The 21,086-nt window shown below is 43.5% G+C and overlaps 1 protein-coding gene across 2 annotated transcripts in view; it reads right to left on the bottom strand.

The window, feature by feature from the left end:
* Window positions 1–21,086, bottom strand: part of kirrel1a (kirre like nephrin family adhesion molecule 1a) — a 32,591-nt gene that overhangs the window by 9,921 nt on the left and 1,584 nt on the right. For both annotated transcript variants that reach the window (XM_085451702.1, XM_085451703.1), the window contains exons 2-8: window positions 6,717–6,866; window positions 3,164–3,313; window positions 2,915–3,072; window positions 2,639–2,789; window positions 2,161–2,266; window positions 1,795–1,943; window positions 1,488–1,615 (exon numbers count right to left, since the gene is read on the bottom strand). In XM_085451702.1, the coding sequence (XP_085307828.1) occupies window positions 1,488–1,615; window positions 1,795–1,943; window positions 2,161–2,266; window positions 2,639–2,789; window positions 2,915–3,072; window positions 3,164–3,313; window positions 6,717–6,866 (992 nt within the window). The remainder of the gene's footprint in view (window positions 1–1,487; window positions 1,616–1,794; window positions 1,944–2,160; window positions 2,267–2,638; window positions 2,790–2,914; window positions 3,073–3,163; window positions 3,314–6,716; window positions 6,867–21,086) is intronic.

Here is a 21,086-nt window from a genome sequence, read left to right as displayed (position 1 = left end):
AGCTCTGTTGAGCAGCACAAGATATAGGAACAGACAAAATAATGAATAACTCAATTTCAGGTAGATGATGAACAGACAGAGTTTTCATCCCTGAGCTGTACCATGCCCTGCTCTGCAGAACTGATCAATCCAACTGTGCAATTTCCAGAAACAATACCAACATACAATTGGACAGCTTGCATTCTTTGAAAAATGCTGGGCCATTTATGATCCGTCTATCAGAAATCACGTGTCCTTGGCTTTCCTGCACTTTCATAATTCAGTGTTTCATACTTTGTTGAATATCAATAATAAAAGAAATGACTGAACTGCTGTTCTGTCATTGTAATCACCCTGTCTAAAGTCTTTTAAGCATCAGAACGTTATGTGGTAATATCTGGACTGATGAGAGCATTTTAATAATTATTTTAAAGGTTGTATGTTTCAGTGATTGCTCTAACACTGTGTGTAAATGTGACAGGCTTTTTGTTTGTGAAAAGCAAATTAGCTTACTAAAAACGATAGCTAGCTAGTGCTAGTAATATTTTCAAAAGCTAACATGAGGCTAAAAGTGATGCTACGGTTAGCCATGTTAGCACGTTATTTATAACAGGTGGTCAGGCTGAGTTCACCAGAGCACACTTAGAGGATCATTTCACTGCAGTGTCCCTTTGCATACTTCTTATACAGGCTCAGTCATACACGAGGTTAAGTCTCCTTAAACAAGCACAAACATTTACTTAAATGCTAACTGGAGCAGCTAATCCAATAGCTTATTAACTACATGAGGTTAAATGAGGTTTCCTATTGAGAGTTTATTGAGATTTTTTCTGTAAATCCTTTTTCTATTTGAAGTATTTATTAATATATTAATAGTTAATTTAGAAATATTTATCTATAATTCCCATTTTTATTGTCCATGAAATGATCAGATAATGAATTATTGTATTAATGTCTTATTTTCTAGCTCATAGTTTTTTCCACAAGTCAATATTAAATCATGAAATCATCATCTCCCGATCCTCCATAAAAAAATGGTACTTTGTAAACCAGTGAGTGATGTCATGATCACTACACTCATTTTTTACATACAGGTTATTATTTGCAAACACCAACTAAATTTACCATTTTTGGGGGGGAAATACAATAGATGTGAGCGACAAGTTACTAATAGTTAACCAGACATTTGTCAACAAACAGATTTTCTAAAATTCAAATTGAAAATAACTTTATTGACATAATTGAAATATTAAATATTATTAATACCTTTTGCTGATTATAGATTAGGATAGAGTTACTAAATTGGAATCATATTACTATAGACAACAAATCAAAACCTAGTTTCATGTAAGTTATAAATATAAAAGATGGTGTTTGAAAATATAACATAATGCTTTTCGATGACCGGGCGCTTTTGTAAACACTTGGGAAGAAAGTGTGACCTGTAAAAACAGTGTGAGCACAAGTACAGAGGAAAATGTGCAAAGCGTGGGCTCTTAGCTTCTTACCATGTTTGAACCCTTTTTGAACCAGGTGAGTGTGAGCGGAGGGTTTCCAGCCCATTTGCAGTTGAGGGTCACATCAGAGTCAACATCTACTGTTTTTGGCTGTGGCTCCACCAGCAGGATTGGACCGACTGGAGACAGAGATTGAAAGAGAGAGAGAGTAATAATGCAGTAGGACTAAAAGGGGAAAAGCTACTCGGAGAAAAAGAAACACAACAACGGTGTGTTTTATCCCTCTGACTCTGGACCGTAGTGAGTGAAGTGGGCCGCAACTTATTGAACATAGTGAGATGACTACAGTGTGACTCACAGTGAACGTCCACCAAGATGCTGACGTTGGTTTTTCCCACAGCATTGAAAACAAGACATGAAACCGGCTCGGTGAAGAAGGAGTGGTCGGCCTTGGTGGTGAACACGCTTTCCCTGGCACCCTGCAGCACCACGCCGCCCTTAGCCCATCTAGGATTTAATACAGTGCGTTAGATGTACTAAAAAAAACCCGGAAAAACACAAAGATGAGTAGCATGTGTGACATGAATTGAAACCTAAAATTGTTTCCCTGAGTACACGGAGTGGATTTAAAAGAAACCATAACTTAGTTTGAAACTAAAATCTGTCACTTTGACTTTGTAGCAGCTACTTTAAGAAGCATGCTGAAAATGAGAATGAAGCCGACCTGTAGCCCATGATAGGAGGGTTGGCGTGAGCCTGGCAGGTGAAAGTGACTCTGTCCCCTTCTAGGACAGAGCGAGGCTCAATGGACAAGGTCACTATTGGTGAATCTGGAGGAGAGAGAGAGCAAAAGAGAGTCACATAAGAGCAGGCCCTAGCACATCTAATGCATGCAGCAATCTGGAGGACAGGCTGATGCAAAATGGCTGCCGCGCATTACTTAATAGCTGCTATAAAAGCTTTTATCTGGTGGCAGATGGTATACATTCAAAATTATGATGCTTGTTCTTTTTTGTCATAAAAATAATAATAATAAAAGTAGCAGGGGGAACAGTCATTATATTTGTGTTTGTCTCTGTAGTAAATATTTGCTGTTAATATATGTATTTATCTTTCAGTCAAGGAATCTGAATGAGATGTGGAATACATTATTTTTCTTCTCAGTTTGCTAACTTGTCTGTATTAAGAAAATCACTGCTTACGGTGCACGTTAAGAGTGACGGTTGTGCTTTTGCCAGTGGGAACAGCCAGATTGGTGGCCACACAGCTGTAGTTCCTCCCAGTATCGGTGTCAACCGGCTGGATAGGCAGATCGCTCCGTGTGGTCACCCGCTTCCTGTCTGGAAGCACTTCCTGATGATTGGAGGATAGGAAGACAGAGAGAGATACGCACATATAGGAGTGTTAGAACTGCAGATACTGTGTATGTGTGTTCAGTATTTCTAGGCTCATGTGTGGGTTTGTCTTTTTAGGTTTACAGTGATGCTGTTAGCCCCCTCCACAGGTAGACCATCTTTGAGCCACTCGATCATGGAGGGCGGCTTTGCCCCTCGAGACACACAGCTCAGGTTGTAGGACTCCCCTGCATTCAGCAGTACCTCCGGACCCCCATCAATCACTGGGTCGTCTGGGGGGACTGCAGCAGAAAAAGAGCGCAGTTAGAATCAAACACCGTCTCGCGTGCATCCCATAGTCATGTGCAAAGACACAGATGCACACAAACATACTGAGGACAGTGAGTTTGGCCCTTCTGGACCTCAGGGCAGCATCTGGCGCCTGGCACTCATACAGGGAGTCATCGGACAGATCAGCTGACAGAATTTCCAGGTTGTACTGGCCCAACTCCTGGACCCGCAGCACACGGTACCTGGGCCAGGCTGGGAACACACATACACAAACCAAGGATATAGCTTCACAACAAACAAAGAGTGCATATTATATTATTGCTTGCTTTGTATATCTGTTTAGGGTTCCGGCACATCTGAAAACAATAAAAAGACAAGCAACAGGGACATTTTTAATCTGTATTTCCACTCTTATGTTGACATTTTAGCTGTAGTCTCAAATCTATTCCCACGTATCAATGTTGTCTTGTGTGCTTATGTTTTTTTATTTTATTCATCTTTTATATTTGAACCTTCAAATACTAACTACCCATAGTCACATGCTTCAAGGGCCCAACATATTCTGCAATATCTTGCAGCTTGCTGAAGTTCACGCAGATTTCAATCATCAGATATGTGTCATACGTGAGGTAGAAATTGGACCTTTTAACCATCAGCGTAAAGGACAACAGAGCAAAGCACGGCCACATGACGTGACTGATTTAAAAAAAAACAAGCATGCATTCACTTAGTTTCACGATGCGCATGCACAGTAAAACACACACACGAGACACAGCCTTGTAATCTTCCCTTCCCCCATCCAGCATACAACCCAGTTGTGTGACAATACACTATACATTCTCACCATTAGGTGGCATCCCTGCTCTCTTTACCCAGCAGGGGGAAAAGATGAATGCATTATGACAGCAACGTTTTAGAGGACTCACATCGACTCTAGTCCATGGTGCAGAATTCATGTTTGCTGCCCAGACGTAGTTCACATGTGAAAAAATAGATCTCTGCTGCCGTTTGCATGTGCAGCCTCTGAACTGAGCCTTGCAGCTCGCCTAACCTTGCGCGTCCTTCTTTCTGCATGCATTTGTGCATGCGTGTGCCTTGTATATGCGTGCATTTGCATGTGAAATGTTGAGGGCGAGAAAGCGTATGAAAAGCCCAGAGAAGCAGGGATGGTGGTGGGGGGCAGAGGGACAGTGCTCCATACACAAACAACACACACACAGTGAGAGTATGTGTGCACTAAGTGGCCAGTGTTCATTCACGTTTTTGTTTTTTGGGGGGGGGGTTGTTTTTCAAGCTTTAGGCACTAGACTGTTACAGTAATAATATGAATCAACTAAAGTAAGGAGGAATGAGGAAAAGGCAGGACAGACAAGGACAGGCCGAAGGAGAAAGAAATGACAGAAAGGATGACAGAAAGAGGAGGGGATGAAATAAGAGTGTGTCAAGCTAAGGAGAGACGAGCCCGACAAGTTAAAAGAAGAATATGAGAGAGGCCTCAGTGCAACAGTGGCAGCTGAAAGAAGGAGAGCAAAGGAGAAAGAAAGGAACAAGGGATCTTAGATGGGAAGGTCACAAAGGAATAAGATGACAGAGGAGAGGAGAGGAGAGGAGAGGAGAGGAGAGGAGAGGAGAGGAGAGGAGAGGAGAGGAGAGGAGAGGAGAGGAGAGGAATAAATGGTGAAACAAAAGTAATCCAGAGCCAAGCAGAAAAAAAATGTGTACACTATAAATTGACAACATCTGCAGAAAAACAATAACAACAAATGCAAGGCAACAACATGAGACAGATGATGCAGTGCCCCTCTGGACCAATCAGTTAAAAATGTACCCACTTGTTTAGACCAGTAATTGCACAGCCCCAGCATTAGTCCCTTTAGGCTAATCAGTGCAGTTCTGACAATGTTAGAAACAAGCGATGAGATGCATCATTTGCCCCCGAGTTTTGCCCAAGTCAGGCAAAATCAGACTAGGAATCATGTGAGGTAAAAATGGAAACAGTACAGGCAGAGAGCTTCATAACAGAAGGAGGGTTACGTATATAGCGATGAATCGCCCTTTCAATAAAAATCAGCAGGCAGCTAATCAGTGTCACCCACTGCTAATAATACAGAGGTGGTGATGTTCCTTAGTCAAAATGAAGGGTGTCTACAAAACCTGCCCAAGGGAGTTTAGAAATTCCCATCAAAAAAACTGAAGATATGTGGAGGAAATGGCTAAAAATATCATAAGCTGAATGATGTACACAGTGTGCCACAACAATCTGATTCCAATTCAATTCTGGTGTATTTATACAGCACCAAATCACAACAAATCACCTCAAGGTGCTTTGAATTATAATGCAAAGACACTCGCAGGATTCTGGAGAACAGCCCAACAATGAAATGAGCCCCTATCAGCCTATACTTGGTCCAGCCTTAACTTTATCAAAAAGGATATTTGTGAGTGTAATAAACAGTAAGTGATGCGACATCTGTGTCTTTTTTTTAATATGACAGTATCCTCTTTTATCACTGTGGGAAACTCGCGCAGGCACACCTGTAACCAACATTTTCTCCAGCAAAAACACTTAGTAACCAGTAGATACCACAGTTACAATGAGACAGGCTTTAGTAACACTGAGCAAGAGTGTATCATTCACAATGTGGCTTTATTAACAAAACTCTCAAAGTCCACAAGAGAAACAAAAGCAACAATGTTTCTACCATGCCACAGCATAGACCCGGTGAAAGTCTAACTGTTTTTCTTTAGCATACACAGCATCACACTGAATGGATGATGTTTGGTGGTTACTGTTGGTCAACTAAAACCATGTGAATATGTGGCATTGGGTTATGGAAATTATTACCAGTTTACTTTTAGACAAAGCGATTCATTACCCTATCAAGAAAGTACTCTGCAGATTAATTCATTACAAAAACAAATATCAGTGGCAGTCCTCAGTGTTAACCAGTCCAATTGAAAAACCCTTTCAAGGCCATGATGTTGGAGCCAGGCTTCTAGCAACTTTGTCTTGCTAACTATTTTATTTTGTGAGGCCATCATAGACGGTAGTTTTGTGCTGATGATCACATTTAGCCCAAAGCACAGCTGAGACTCACATGGCTTTAAAGAACTTTTAATAAAACCTCCAAACTTTAAGAGCAAATCACTGCACTATTTCTATAGCCTTTCAACATGCTATCAAGCTATTCCAATAACTGCCCTACTACTCGGACTTTGTGGCAGGTGCAGAAGCTCTCATTAAGGTGGAATTCAGTCATCCCGTTTGCCTTGCATGTACTTTGGTTTGTGCATTTCCAATTTTTGCTGATTGTCGGAAAAAGTCACACAAACAAAACAAAAAGAAACTAAACAATTGTAGCACCTTGATGCCTTCTGCAGTCCCACTTTTAGCTTGGTGCCATAGCACAGTACAACTTTACCCATGTGTACTGTAAATATTGTAGGCCAGACACCTCATGAATGGAGAATCAGGGGGGGGGGGAAAAGTCCAGACACTATCAAAATTTCTGCTTCTCTAAAGACGCAGCATGAAACGTAGCCCGAGAGCTGCTGCGATCCAAAGATATCAGAATCAGCTTTAATAATAAAACAATCTTAGTCACATGCTTAACTGAGTGAAAGAAGGGCCTCGGGAGGCTGTATGATGTCTCACCTCGGAGGTCCTCTCCAATGCCCAGAGCCAAGCCATCTTTGGTCCACTGAACAATGCCAGAATAGTTGAATACAACACAGGACAGGATCACCCTCTGGCCCCGCACCACCGACTGGTCTGCTGGCTCCTGAGAGAATCTCGCTGTCCAAACTGGTGGAGAAAACAGAGGGATAAGTTATGGAATTATAAGATATTTTTATGTGTACACTCTAAAGAGAAGCTTAAGTAAAAATCATTCGTTCAAGTGTATCGGCCTATACCTTTTATGGCTAATTGATTCAAACTTTATTCTCCCAGCAGCAACGGAAGGCCATAATTACCACGTTTGATCACACAGTGGCTCGTGGGCATTAAGTGCAGGGCAGCAAAGAACAGCGTGGTGAGACAGGGGTGTCAGAAAAGAGCAAATCAGAGCAGAACTGGAGAAGAAAGAAAGAGAAAGAATGAAGTGGAAGAGGCAGTCAACGCTCACTCACGAGAGGAGATCAAACTGACAACTTCAGCCATAGGGTGTCTCACACCCCCTTTTCTCCCTCACTCCTGACTTTTATTTCTCCAAAACTCCCCGATCCTCCCTCTCGTTTCCCTCTTGTTTCTCCCTTCTTCATTCCTGCCTATGAGTCATCTCCCAGGCTTCCACTCCCCAACCAAAACTACAGTGGCTGTCATTGTCTACCACACTCTCTCACTCCAGTTTGTAGCCCACTACCACCATGAGGAAAACGGGTGTGTGTGTGTGGGGGGGGGGGGGGAGCTTCAGCCACTGTTTCATGCAGTACGATGACGAGTTGTAATTAGGTGTCCCCTGAAGATATGGTGCACGTACGATACACGAGAGACAGCCGCTGCAAGATTTGCTTCAAATCTTCAGTCTTTCCATTCGGTCTCTCGCCTCCATTTTTTCCCTCTCTCCCACTTGTTATTTCGAAGAATCTCGTACTGTAGATCATTAACCCACTGCTGCATTGTACACCCCCCCCCAGCCCCCACCTTCCTCCTCCTCCTTTGTCATTGCCTCTCTTCTTCTGTTCTCTCTCTGTAACGTTGTACGTCCTTTACCCAAATTGCTTCGCGTCACTCCCTGCTTTTGGTGTATATGTATGCATCCCCACTCGCCTCCTTCACTTTGTACATCTATAATTCTGTCTATAACTGTCCTTTTGCTTCCTCCACCTCTCCTTTCCTACAGTGTGTACACACCTCTCTCTTTCTATCTACATACATAACGCCGTATATATCCTTTTACCCATAATGCTTTCTATTTCTGTGTTGCTTCTCCTTTGCTGGTTGGAAGGGGGTTTGAGGCGGACTGTCACAACTCATTTATCACATTAAATATCAGCCCTCTAGCACTTTCTCTCTCCCTCTCTTTCTCATCCCCCCATTCACCCATCTCTCTCTCTCCTCTCGCTTTTTCCCCTCACTCCTTTTTTCTTCACCTTCTGCCATTTCCATCTCTTCTTCTCACTTGTCCACGCCACTTTTTTTTATCACTTGTTTTGCCCTTCTGTTTCCCTTACACCCTCTTTCTCACTCATTCCCTCACACTCTCTTTGAGCCCTCCAGCGCTTTTCCAAAGGTTTCCATCTCTCTCACTTTTTTTAACAACTGCCATATGCCTCCGCACCCCACCTCCTGCCTCCCCATCATGACCCTCAGTGCCCATCTCTCGCATTCCCCATCCCTTTCACAAACACAGACATGCACTCTCTCCCCATCATGTCATATTTGGTGTGATCTGCAGAGGTTCAATATGCCTGATAATACAAAAGAACCCAGTCATGCAAAAAGATTTCTGTACCAATCACAACAATGGCTCCTGACAGTGCAGCACATTAATATTCTGAAGATAAAGGAGGTGTGCAAGGATACACGGTGAAAAGGGAACTGGATGCAGATGGAGCTTTGCAGCATGCATACCAAGAATAATTCAGTGTGTTGCCCCAAAAAACATATTCTAGTCCTTAATCTGCTCCCTGAGGACCCCAAAGAACTAAATCGATGAATTAAGATTAAAAAAAGATGACAGAGCAAAAGTGAGTGGCCATGAGAAGAAGGGAGTAAAATGTTCTTAATTAAAGGCTTTTAACTAAGAATAATGAAAAGTCATCTCTCAGTAGTGAGCAAGCACATTAGTCCAAAGCTACATGATCCTCCTAATGGGCACTCAATACAAGCCTGACTCACTGTGTTGAGATAAATAAGGAACTTGTGATTGCTGTCTAACGCTGACAAATCAACAATCAAACTAGAATCTACATCTGTCTGTTTTGAAACTAAAAGAACATCAATTCTTAAAGGGCCAGAAATCATCCTTCAATATCCTCTTACCGTAAGCAACAGATTCCTCATTAACACACACGAAAACACGTTTGTGTTATTTGCATTATTAAAGATTCGTATCCATGTTTTTCTCTGTATGCTGCCTGACTGATTGAAGTGGGTGCAGCTTCGTTGGAAAAAAACTTATGTTACATACTCCCGTGCACGCAATGCCAGATTAATGTTCTTTTTAGATCTGTTTGTTTTCTAACGGGTTTTCATTGCTGTGATTTAAAAATCAAGCAAAGTTGCAAGCTGCACAGTCAAATCAATGTGCTCAAACCAAGCAGAAGACACTGCGAGTGAAAAATGAACCTGAAAAATTAAGTGCCCGCAGTTCCTCCCATCAGGAGGCTGGTTCTAAAACACTGACGGTATATAAAAGATGGATGTAGCTTCCAGGTTCTGAAAACCTGCATTATCACTAATGGGCTACAGTTATAGACTCCTTACATTGCTAAAAGGCTTGTACTAGTACAAAGGCCTATGGATAAACTAGGGTATGCTGATTGCAATTTGCAAGTTCTTAAGCAATGAGAACAGGGCGTTCCCCAGCTTCACAGTCGGATTCACATCATATCCGGTTTGAAAAAACCAAGACGTTTAAGAAAAGCCAATAAAAGATCTGGGCTTCACAAAAGAATCAGCGAGTAAAATCAGTGTAACAGTGGTTACATCCAGCTTTTGTATACATGTTCCAAAATGGAATTAGTCAGCTGAATTTCTTGTGCAATAGATCTATTTGCTGAAAAAGTCTGCTTTAATTCTGGTGAGTAAAAGTCTCAAATAGGTATCTATGTCTGGAGTGTAGCCACACAGCCAAAAGAGTACCAAAAGATGCAGACTGAGCTAGATGCTCTTAGATATCCTAGAGTGTAATAACGGACTGAAACAGAAGATGGCAGCACTGCATGTACAAGGATGCCAGCTGCTGTTAAGCCCCTGAAGAAGAAGAAGCTGTGTCCGGTATCGTAGCTGTGTCCAAATTCAGGAACCACATCCTCCTCTGCCCACATTTGTAGGCCAATTACGTTACAGCGACACGACGAAGGCTGTCCAAATTCGAAGACTCCGACAAATGCGCCCTTCATTTCTCCAGATTTGAAGGATGGGTCGGATGTATACTTCGTGGCCCAACCTATCCCAGAATTCATAGGGTGGCCCAGCGCGGCCCTGCTCAGTTTCCAACAATGGTGGCAGCTAGTTAGTTTTAATGTTACTCTTATTATTCTTTCTGGGTGACAAAATAAACGTTTAACGTATTTTCAGGCGAGAATATAGCTGTGTAAACCTCAAATATCTGCTCAGTTTATCAAGACACCACATATTTTCAAAAGCGCTCCGACGTTTTCGGAGACGTCTGTTACCCACTAGCTCGATAGCTAGCCGGGGTTCTAGGCTCACTAGAGCCAGTGAGAACACCGGACACCTGGCAAATCGTTTTCAAACCCACCGCTGTCTTTCACTACTCAGGTTAAACATGATATATACATAACTTAAAATGTTATTGTTTGGCTTTTTTCAGTATTTTATTTGTACGTTTTACGTCCAATGGATGATTAGTCGACTAATCGCAAAAATAATCGGTGACTAGTCGACTATCAAAATAATCGTTTGTGGCGGCCCTATTGTCCAAATATATTTACATTTGGCTCCAGGAAAAAAAGACTACCTGACAGCAACCAAAATACTGCCATCAAGACTTCAGGAGATTTCATAAAAAAGTCTGTACAGTCTATTGCCGAAACACACAAAACACAGCAGGGATAATAAGTCTCAGTGGGATTGTCATTATGAACAACGTCTTCGTTTCCATTGGAAATAAAGAAATGCTGATTGCAGTGCGTTGGTGTGGCATGCTCTCTTTGCACAAGATAAATCAAAGGAGTGGCTGGAATCTGTTTCTCATACGCCAGATCTAATGAGATGGTACAGTGTGTAAAGATCCAGTGTGCCTTGAGCAGTTAATGTAAATAAAACATTAATGCAGAGGTGATTAAGGTAGAAAAGGAAGAATTAGCTTGGATATTGCCTGCCATTACAAAAAAAGATCACTGTCGATGGCAGATTTTTGATGGTAGATTTGTCCTTTAATTTTCCTGCATGCACCCCAATTAAATGAAAGTTGCACTTTTCTAAAGCTAATTACTGGGATGCGGAGTGTGGATTTATAGCGTCTTAAAAAGCGTGACAAGCCTTTCTCAGTTATACATGGTGTAAAGAGAGTTTATCTGGGTTTAAACTACCCCGCAACCTCGACAGTAGCCTGAGGGCAAGTAAATCCTTCCTTCCACCACCTCTGCTACGGTAGCTGAAGGTATTCCCTCAGTAAACCAAAAACATAATCCAAACTGAATACTCCTGAGTGGAGGCTACACAATCTGCAGAGAAAACACCCATGCAAAGGCTGAAGACTGAAAACATTGACTCATTTAAACATGTGCTCATCGCCTTCTGATTTCCATATTACACAGTTAACACTTGTCAACATGAGTGTATGTGCTCGTCTCTGTGTGTTTAAAGAAGGAAATCTACAAGCGGCGAGTAGCCAGAGTGAAGGAAAGACAGGAGAGTGCATGCAAGAGAGCTTGTATTCTCTCATTATGTGGGTTATGCTGCAGTGACAAATTTAGAGTGTGTCCTGATTTCTTTGAGTCACCGATCCCCAAGACACCACCGGGAGACTCCGAGCACCCTGTCCCCACACAAACTACGGTCACAAAGGGATGCTTGCAGACACGCACGCGCCCGCACACAAATAGGCTGCAAGGATGACCTAACCTTCGCCACATGGGCAAACCATTTCCTGTCAACACACACATAAACACAACCACTCAAAACCCCAACCATATAATTGACACACAGGCGGTTTCCTGAACATGGATCACACCACAGCTTGGCGTAAACCATCAAGCCAGCGGCGCATCTTCATCTCCGCTGGGAATAGGTCTCGGTTTGGTCTGGGATTAAGTACAGCCCTAGCCAAAGTTTGGAAAGGGATTAGGATTAATCTGGGGCTAAGGACAACAGCCCCCTGCAGACACTGAGACACCAACCTCTGCTTGTCAATGCACACACAAAGCCAAAGGCGAGCGCATGCTGCCTCGTCGGGTGACTCACCAAAAGCATGGCCACACATCGCCACAGTGTGAACTACTACAGCAGTTTCCCCCGGGAGCACCTCTCGCACCACGCAATGGTGTTTTAATAGCAAGGTAATGAACCATCCATTTGAAAATCACCGAAAAGGTTTATGCGTGCAAAGACGTTCAGAGCTATTTTTAGCGAGTGTGCTCCTTATACGTCCCCCATTTCTGAAAGTGCCGCACATTCTGCTGTTAGGTGGCGACTGTCAAAACTTGTTTGCACCTTTTAAACACACGTTTGCTTCACCTCAGTGGGATATGAGACAAAGCTGGAAGTGATGCCATGCAATCCACAGTTCTGGCAAAGGCTTGACTGGTGGCATTCAGTCTCATTGAATTAGATGCTATTAAATAAAAAGCCATTTGTATGGATTGTTATGCATCGATCTAATTATCTTTGTGTCTGGCCCCCTCCCCGTACCCCTCCGACAAAGTCCCCCTGCCTTCCTCTCCTTCGCTCTCCTCCAGCCAATCCCCCGCCTCGGCTGGATCACGGACTTGCGTCACCATAGCAACAGCTGACGTGTAAAGTAACTGCCCAAAAAAAGTTTTCTGTACAAACGCGTCTACGAGCGCACCCGCGTATGTGCATCTGTGTCTGATGAAACCCTCCCTCGTGCTTGGTACACCCATTTTCCTGAAAAAACATTTTTCAATGACCTCATCCTGCCTCCACCTATTCAATTAATAGCCAGACGGCTATGCTGGGCTCTCATTATTTCTCTGTTTCAGCCCTCACTCCCTCTCTGTTCGCCATTAATCAATCCCCTCTAAATTGATTCTGTTATCTCTCTAATTCCATATCGCCGCCGTGTGTGGCCGATGCGTTGGTGCTATGGAGGGGCTGCCGAAAATGAGATGCAGGAGCGGGAGAACAAAGAGACGGCGAGGTCCACAGACACCGAGCTGTGAAGTGTGATGGAGGATGACATCATTGTTTCAGGACAAAGTTGCAGCCATAGGAGTCGCACTGGCTCACCCTCTCGCTGTTTGCTGTATATAGCGTACATGTAGCTGTGTGTGTGTCGCTCTGTGATCATATTTGTTTTTTCTTCCTGAAAAACTGATTTGGATATATGAGGTTTTAAAGCCCTACCGCACCGTGTAAAAATACTCAAACTATGTAGCCTACATACATTTTAATTTACTCTATATGCGATGAATGGCAAGAATTTTTAATTACATTAAATAAATATATTTATTCAATGTATTTATTAATTGTCTCTTTGTTAGGTCAATAAAATATACTCACATGTGAGTCTATGGTGATTCTTTAAAACTACTCATTTCTTTCAAACAATAAGCAGGGAAGCACCTGTTGTGTATTTCTGAACCCACATCAGTGTTTAAGATACTGAAATAACACTGTGTGTTTGTTATTACTCACCTCATGTATCCCCATCACGTGCCACTGAAATATAATAAGTATTTTTATGTCTTTTTTTGGTTCTTCAAAAGTTTTGCCAGCACAAAATGTATGTGATGCAAGAGATGAAACGTCTTGTCGTCTAAAGCACTTTGGGTCATCAGTAAGACAGGAAAACTGCCATATAAATCCTGGTCTATTCCATTGCTACATTTCCACTGAGGGGATGTGTATACCGAAGCATGTGTTTGGCCCATCTAGTAAGTGCTTTTCAGGCACATGGAGGCAGCGGTAGACCCACTCAACAGTGACATTAACATATCCTTCAATCTTATTCAGCACTGTTACAAGCAGGATGTGACGTTTGGTTGGTATAGAATTCGCCTTCCTCCCCTCACTGTGATTGGACATTGAGTAAAAAATGATAATCATAACCCAAATTAATAATCTTCCATGGCCTGACAGGAGATAATCAGCTCACCGTGCTTTTTTTATACTAACTGAGTGATCTGCTTCCATGAAAACTCATGGCTAAATTGAAGTCTCCATTCTTTTTGCTGAATTGAGATAGAGACTAGCATATGAAGTCCTGTGTAGACCTGGTCAATATTAAATACCATGAAGCAAAGCACCAGTTGCACACACAACTCTTCAAACATATATGTAGTCACCAGTTGTTGGACAGGCAATGTCAGATTGGCAAATTGGGCAAAAACATATCACCCAAACCTAGCGCAGACAGATTCAGTTTATCCTCAGACCAAACCCTGATACTTACGCAGCTGAACGCCTCCCTTCTTAAATAGTTCATTTCTATAGCACATTTTACCCTGCAGTGCTCAGATTGTTTCAAATATTAAAATTAAAGACTAAAACAAACCTTCCACTATCAAAACTACGATCAATTAATGTCTAATTGATAAATCAGCCAAAGCTTTTAGCGCTAACTCAAGTGTATTCACGTTCTCCATTTATTTAGCTGGCTGTGGGAACTCTACCACCTGTGCCTGTCTTCTTTCAACAACGTGGCCGCCTGGCAGGATGGCCATAATAACCCATCACCATGGTGACGGCGCTATAGGAACAAGCAAGTCACATAGATGGAGAGAGGCAGCGAATGAAAGGAGGCGACCCGCTGCGCTTGCTGACACCGTGTCACTCAAACACAAAGGTGTCTCCTGGAGGTGGGGACGGAGCACAGGGAAGATTAGGGCAGAGGGGAGAGAGAACAGAAAGACTCAGAGACTCCTTCCTTTGTTTGCCGCATTGTCTGCCCGCTCACTCCTTTCCTCTGTCACCTTACCTAGCCGTCCTCCCCCTTACTTGCAGTTAGCGACCCCTCTTTTTCTTCCTCTCTTTTGTGGCCATGCCCCTTCCTCATTGCTTATTCACTTTCTTTTGTCTGGCAGGCATCTTACTTAGAAATTATTACTCCTTCTCCCCTCCACCTTCCACCTTATCCCCCCCTTTCTATCTCTGTGCACATCTTTCTTCTTCTGGAGGCAGGTTTATTTGGAAATAGCAGGTGGAGAGGGGGGGTGAAAATTATTCCTCGGTCTTTGTTTGCCCGTTTTTGATACAACTGTGTGCACACGTGCTCCTGTGAAGGTGTGCAGAGTCGTTTTTCCATGAATATTTGCGCTGGGAAAGTGTGCGTGTGCCACCCTTCCACTCTCTGGGGCTCCACTCATACATTTCACATCTGAAGAGCTTTATTTGTACCAAACCTCTGTTACAGACATTGTTACCATGGCTACAGCCCAGTGAGGACCACTGACACAATGATAGACACAGTGGCCATGGCAACCCTATGATCACTAGTGGGTAATATGATAATTCACGGATGAGGCTTCTGACACATTACGGCCACATGAATATGCTCAATCGCTGGAAAGCCGGCCTGTCGCTGGTAATCCACAAGCCTTTGTGCAGCCAGCGTGCCGAGCGACTGACAAAAGATACTCTGCTGTAACCAAGGGTGAGCAGAACTAACAATAGCTGTCCTCTGGATAAGCTGGAACAAGAGGATACATACATATCAAGCTGCTACTCTGCAGATATGCACTGTGTAGCTTGCGCCACATGGGTCGCCACCGAATTCAAATGGCACAATCAATATCATAATGAACCTGTGATTCCCAGCAGTGGTTCCACATTGACGATAGTTAGCAGCCACACTGCCTCCGAAATCCTCGAGATCGGGCAAGCAGGCAAGGTCCCTCAATCCACCTCGTGTTACAGTATGGTGCAGAGACAGAATCCAGCAAGACTATTTTACAAGCAGCATCCCATCAATAAATCAGCCCTTCCAAGGTCTGCTTTAATTCAATCCAGAGCAATCTAATTTTATTGGTATGTACTGTAGCCTCTTGCAATGTCATCTGTCAGTAAAAACATCCCATAAAAGCTGGGGGCCTTGACCTGCTAGAGTGTAATAATATTCATACATACCCCCACCCCCTTCCCCCCTGTCCAATATCACCTCCAGTGTCTCGTGTCTCTTTGAAAAGAAAGCTTCTTTGTTAACAGCAGATACCAAAACACACTAGAAAGCGAGGCTTTCTGGGATGAGGATAAGAAATACAGAAAACGATTTTCACAAAAGCAAACATCTGCTTTTTTTAACTCACTGATCTGTATCGTAGCTTTCTACGTGGGCCAAATATTTGTGTTAGGCAATATGTTGCAATGCAGTTGGAAAACTTAAAAAATAACATACAATTTTTTAAAAATTAAAAATCACTCCCACCAAAAGACAACAAAACAAATGGTGGCCAACTCAGCAGACTCCAACAGCAAGATGTTGAGCTGTTCCACAACTGCAGTTGACTCATGGTTTACTTACCTAGTCAGATTCTTAAGACAACGTACAAAAAATGTCAAATATGATGCAAAAGCATGGAAGAAAAAAATAACACAAAACAGCAATAGACTTTGTCAACAGCTGGTATAGTCCCCAAAACTGTAGTGCACTTGTGTTTTTGTTCTTTTTGACTCGTTCCAGTTAGAGAAAATGATTTAATAACGCAGTGGTGTTTTAAACACCTTTTTGCCAACAGTTTGGGAAAGACACATTCCAGCTTTATCACATTATCAGTTTGTTGTGGAAGAACTTTGACCAGCCTGCACAGAACCCTCCATCCAATCAGCTGCACCCCCCACCTTTGGGATAAACTGGAAGATCGCCAAACATCAGCACCCAAGATCTTGAGGAAAGATTTCCATAAAGCAGGGGTTGCGGGGGACTTCAGGCTTCAAGAATCGGTGTCCTACAGGTTTTAGATGTGTCCTTGATCCAACACAGCTCATTTAAATGGCTACATTACCTCCTCAACATGTCTTGAAGTCCTCCAGAGGCCTGGTAATGAACTAATCATCTGATTCAGGTGTGTTGACCCAGGGTGAGATCTAAAACCTGCAGGACACGGGCCCTTGAGGCCTGGAGTTCCCCACCCCTGCCCTAAATTGTTGAAGTCCACGTACTTTTGGCTATACAGTGTGTCTTCATATAAACTCCTGATGACTTGGCAAAATGTAAATTGGGTTAATCTGCTTCTAAGAACTTGGGCACACTGGGTTATGGTAAACATAGCCTTGAGGGTAGAGCATTAAGTTGGCAGCTGTAGTCTGACAAAAGTAAAGCACGCGCAGAACATTGTTTTAAGGACTCGACTCTGAAGCCATTGATGATTATTATAACTAAAAGACGGCTCGCTCATTATTTGCAGTCCGCAACATTTTAGCCTGCAGGCTGTTATAGTCGATGACATGAGGACAGCGAGCGTTGCCGCGCTGTGGTAACCGATTTAGTTGGACGGCTGACCCTAATGCTTTTATCATAAAGGAAAGATGGATGGAACAAGTCAAATCTCTCTCTCTCTCAGACCCTGTCCCTGCTGAGCAGCAGAAACTGGGAGAGCAGAGAAATGAAGTGACATCATCAGCGTAGGCCACATTCCTGAAGAGGGAGGGGGTGAGGAGGAGGAGGCGGGGGAGAGAGGGAAGAAGAGGAGGAGGAGGAGAATGTCCCAAAACTTTTGAGGTTACAGGACCCGCACCCCCCAAAAACACAGACACACTAACACGCTCTCCCTCTGTGTGTGTGCATGTTTTCTAGCACACATTTCTTTGTGTGATAAAGTACATGGGCTCCTCTTCCTCATCATGTGCTCCCTGTTTTAATTCATGTGCTTCTCCTCCTGTCCCCTCCCCCCACTGCCTCCCCGACTCATACACTCTTCCCCCAACCCCCTACCCCCACCCCCCACCCCCACCCCCCACACCCCCCCCACCCCGTCTCTTTCTCTCTCCACCGACCAGAGGAATGCAAGAACCACATCTGGAACTTATTAGAGAGCGAGCAAGAGAGAAAGGGGTAGATGGAAAGAGAAGAAGTAATGGTGGTGGTGGAGGTGGGGAGGGGAGTGAAAAAAAAAGAAGTCCAGGAGGGAACAGAAAGCGAGAAAGAATGAACTTTGGTAAGCAGAAAAGGGATCACGCTGAGACAGAAAGTCAAAGACGAGCAGAAAAGAAAGTTAACGGCGACACCGGCTAATGGCAATTAACCTCAGTGGGGACGGAGCGGGGGAAGCGCTCGGCTGGCACCTCAGATGTGGGTTCAATCAGTTGTGATTCCAGCGCAAACGTAGCCTTTGAACCGGACTCGACCATATTCTGTGTGAATGAGCAGCTTTGCTGTCCCCACTGAGGGAGCAGTCAAGCCTGAGTAATAGTCCCTTTCTCTATGCCGCTGGCCTCCCGACCACTCCTCCTCCTTCGTCCTGGTCCCTCTCTCCTCACTCCCGGCTCGCTTTTCTTTTCATCCACAACCTCGTCCTACACTTCAATACTGCCCCGCCACCCACCCACCTCACCACCTCTAAAACAAACAAAAAAAAAAGAGTGCAATCACTCTCGATTCCTGCTTCACCCACCTGCCCAAAGGACGACCCCCCCCCCCCCTCTCTCTCTGTCCCCCTTCCTGCCTTCCAAAAGTTTGGGGGTTTTTTCTATTTTTTTCCTGTAACCCCTCCATCACCTCAAATTGTTTCTTGCTACAGAAATGTGGCTGTGCCATGTTGGAAAATAACAAGGCCAATAGATTCAGTCAGATGTGATAAAGTGTTCCTCTCTCTTGCTCGGGGGACTGTGCATAAAGAAACATTTTTAAGGGGAAGTTTTTTTTTTCTTTTTTCTTTTTATAACTTGTTGGCCGCCGGCCTGTCAAACACAATCAGATTATGAGGCCTTTAAATCCTGGGGCTTCACTTGAGGAACATTTACGTGCATAGCTGCTGAGGATGCTTGCAAGTAAGCGTGCCCGCTTTTGACCGAATTCATCTCGGACCACAAGTCTGACGGCGAATTATCCAACTGCATACTTCTTCGAGGTTTTCGCTGGATCATCCGAGAGCAAGCAAGTACGTTCCTCCTCCCGAGCGCCACTTGAAAAAACATAATAGGACACTCGTGTCCAGAGGAATGCCCTTAAACAAACATATCAACTGAGAGAAGCAATCAACATGTCACACATTGACAAACACCCGCAGGGGACAGAGATGCCAAGAATTTCTTGATTGAATGGAACCCAATGGGGAACAACGGGCGTACATGTACATTATATTACAGCTGGTTCAGTGATTGCTTTCAGTGGCTAATGTCAATTAGAGATGCTTTTTTGGTAAATAGGCTTCATTCGAATCACATAAAAACCGTGACCTCAATTCGCATATTAACGGTGGGATGCAGCAGAGCTATATCTCTGCTCACTGGGATCAAAATTAAAAACAGACTTCTGCCTCGCTACATACAGTCTGTCACTCCGGATCTACACTCTGAGCCACAGAGAGCTCAGTATAGGGGAAAAAAACTGGTTCGTTAGCCTCAAAAACCGTAGCAGCGAGCTTTCAAAAAGCATCATATCGCTATAAATAGTTGTGTAAAGTGGTAATCCACTTGGAGGACAAGTTTCTGTAGGTGGAACTTTTATTCTTCATCAGTTACTAGTGCTGCGCTCTCTTTTTTTAATTTCCCGTAGCCATCATCTGAGTCGAAACAAATGAATCGCATCATTTTGTGGCAAACTTTTGATCCCTGGATATTGTTTTCCTAGTATGCATTCATGTGCTAAAAAGTGAGGCTCGTCTATGTGAGATCAGCCCAGACTAACTACAGAATCCTTCTCTTATTTATTGTGAGGACAATAAAAAAGCGCCATATGTTGTGTGATATGGGATATTCCCATGCTAATGAAAAAGAAACCATGCCTGAATCAGAGATAAGAAATCTGTGAATTTATTCAGAGGGAGGAAATGCCACAGATTATTACTGGCAAGAATGTATGTAATGTTGTAAATCAGCAGTTTTAACAGAGTGTTTTAGCACCACACTGGATTCTTTATGAGCCTTTCCCAATTCTTCATTTTTATTTGAGCTATTACAGCCCACTTTGAGTCATTAACATATTGCAGTTGAACCACTGCTTCTCTGATCAAACAACCCCTGAGGAACCCTTCTTTCTCTGGGTGTAAAATCCCCTCTGAGTGTGTCTGACTCTTCCAGCATGTGAATATTTTCTTAGCTGAGGACAACACAGGAATCCGTCTGAGGTCTGTGATTCACAGCCCGGCTGTGTGATTCAGGGCTGGAGAGTACAGTACAGGCAGCAGCAGCTCGTGGCTTGGATGTGCACAAAAGGACAGAGGCTGACAAATGGTACACCTGCACTGGAGCCTTTGTCCGCGTCAGCATTTCAGGCCCGAGGTCTGGCTATAGGTGCAGTGCTGCGAGTCCAACCTCGGGGCTTGAACGCTCATTAGTAAGTTAAAGGAGCGAATTCGCAATGATTGATTATGCAGTAACATTTAACAGCAGCATTAATGGCAGCGCTTGCTTAGGACTTATTACTAGGCTGGTATGTAGATACAAGGCTGGGATCCTGAATCAATCACTCCTGCTGCTAGTACAGACAAACTAACGCTTGCATTGACTTTAAATACCTTAGAACATTCTGATATTCCAAAGCTTTAATTAGCTGCTCCACTAATAACCATCCAATCATTAACACTAGCAGGCAATTATATGTGAGCAAATTGCAGGCTATGGAATACTGTTTTACCCATCTAATGAAGAGATAAGAGTGGGGATCAGAAGCAAAAGAAATTGTGCTCCCAAACCGAAAGCAACTGTTATCTCTTTGGAGGTGATATGAATTCCAGCTCTTTCTGGATTATGTCAACTCCTCTTCTGTTTTTGTAGCCCAGTGCAAAAAATTTTTTAAAATCTCTGGGCAACATTTGAGCTCTCATGTACGGCCCTGCTAATCACGTCGCGGGGAGAGCCTTCAGAGAGCAGATATCTCCTGGTTTGAGAGCGCAGCGTGGAGTAATAATGGATTATACAGCTGTAGCAGACAATGGGACGCAGGGCTTCACACATGTAAAACAGGCTGCGAGCAAGTGTGTCTCATGCACATTCAGTCATGTGGACTGAATGGTTTATGAGGGGGGAGAAATGGGAACGGCATGTGACAGTAAC

Source organism: Copadichromis virginalis, linkage group LG3 (genome assembly GCF_057382275.1).
Source record: "Copadichromis virginalis isolate Kocher_CV1m ecotype Utaka linkage group LG3, C_Virginalis_male_GT1.1, whole genome shotgun sequence".
Lineage (NCBI taxonomy): Eukaryota > Metazoa > Chordata > Actinopteri > Cichliformes > Cichlidae > Copadichromis > Copadichromis virginalis.
This window is presented reverse-complemented; position numbering and strand designations above follow the sequence as displayed.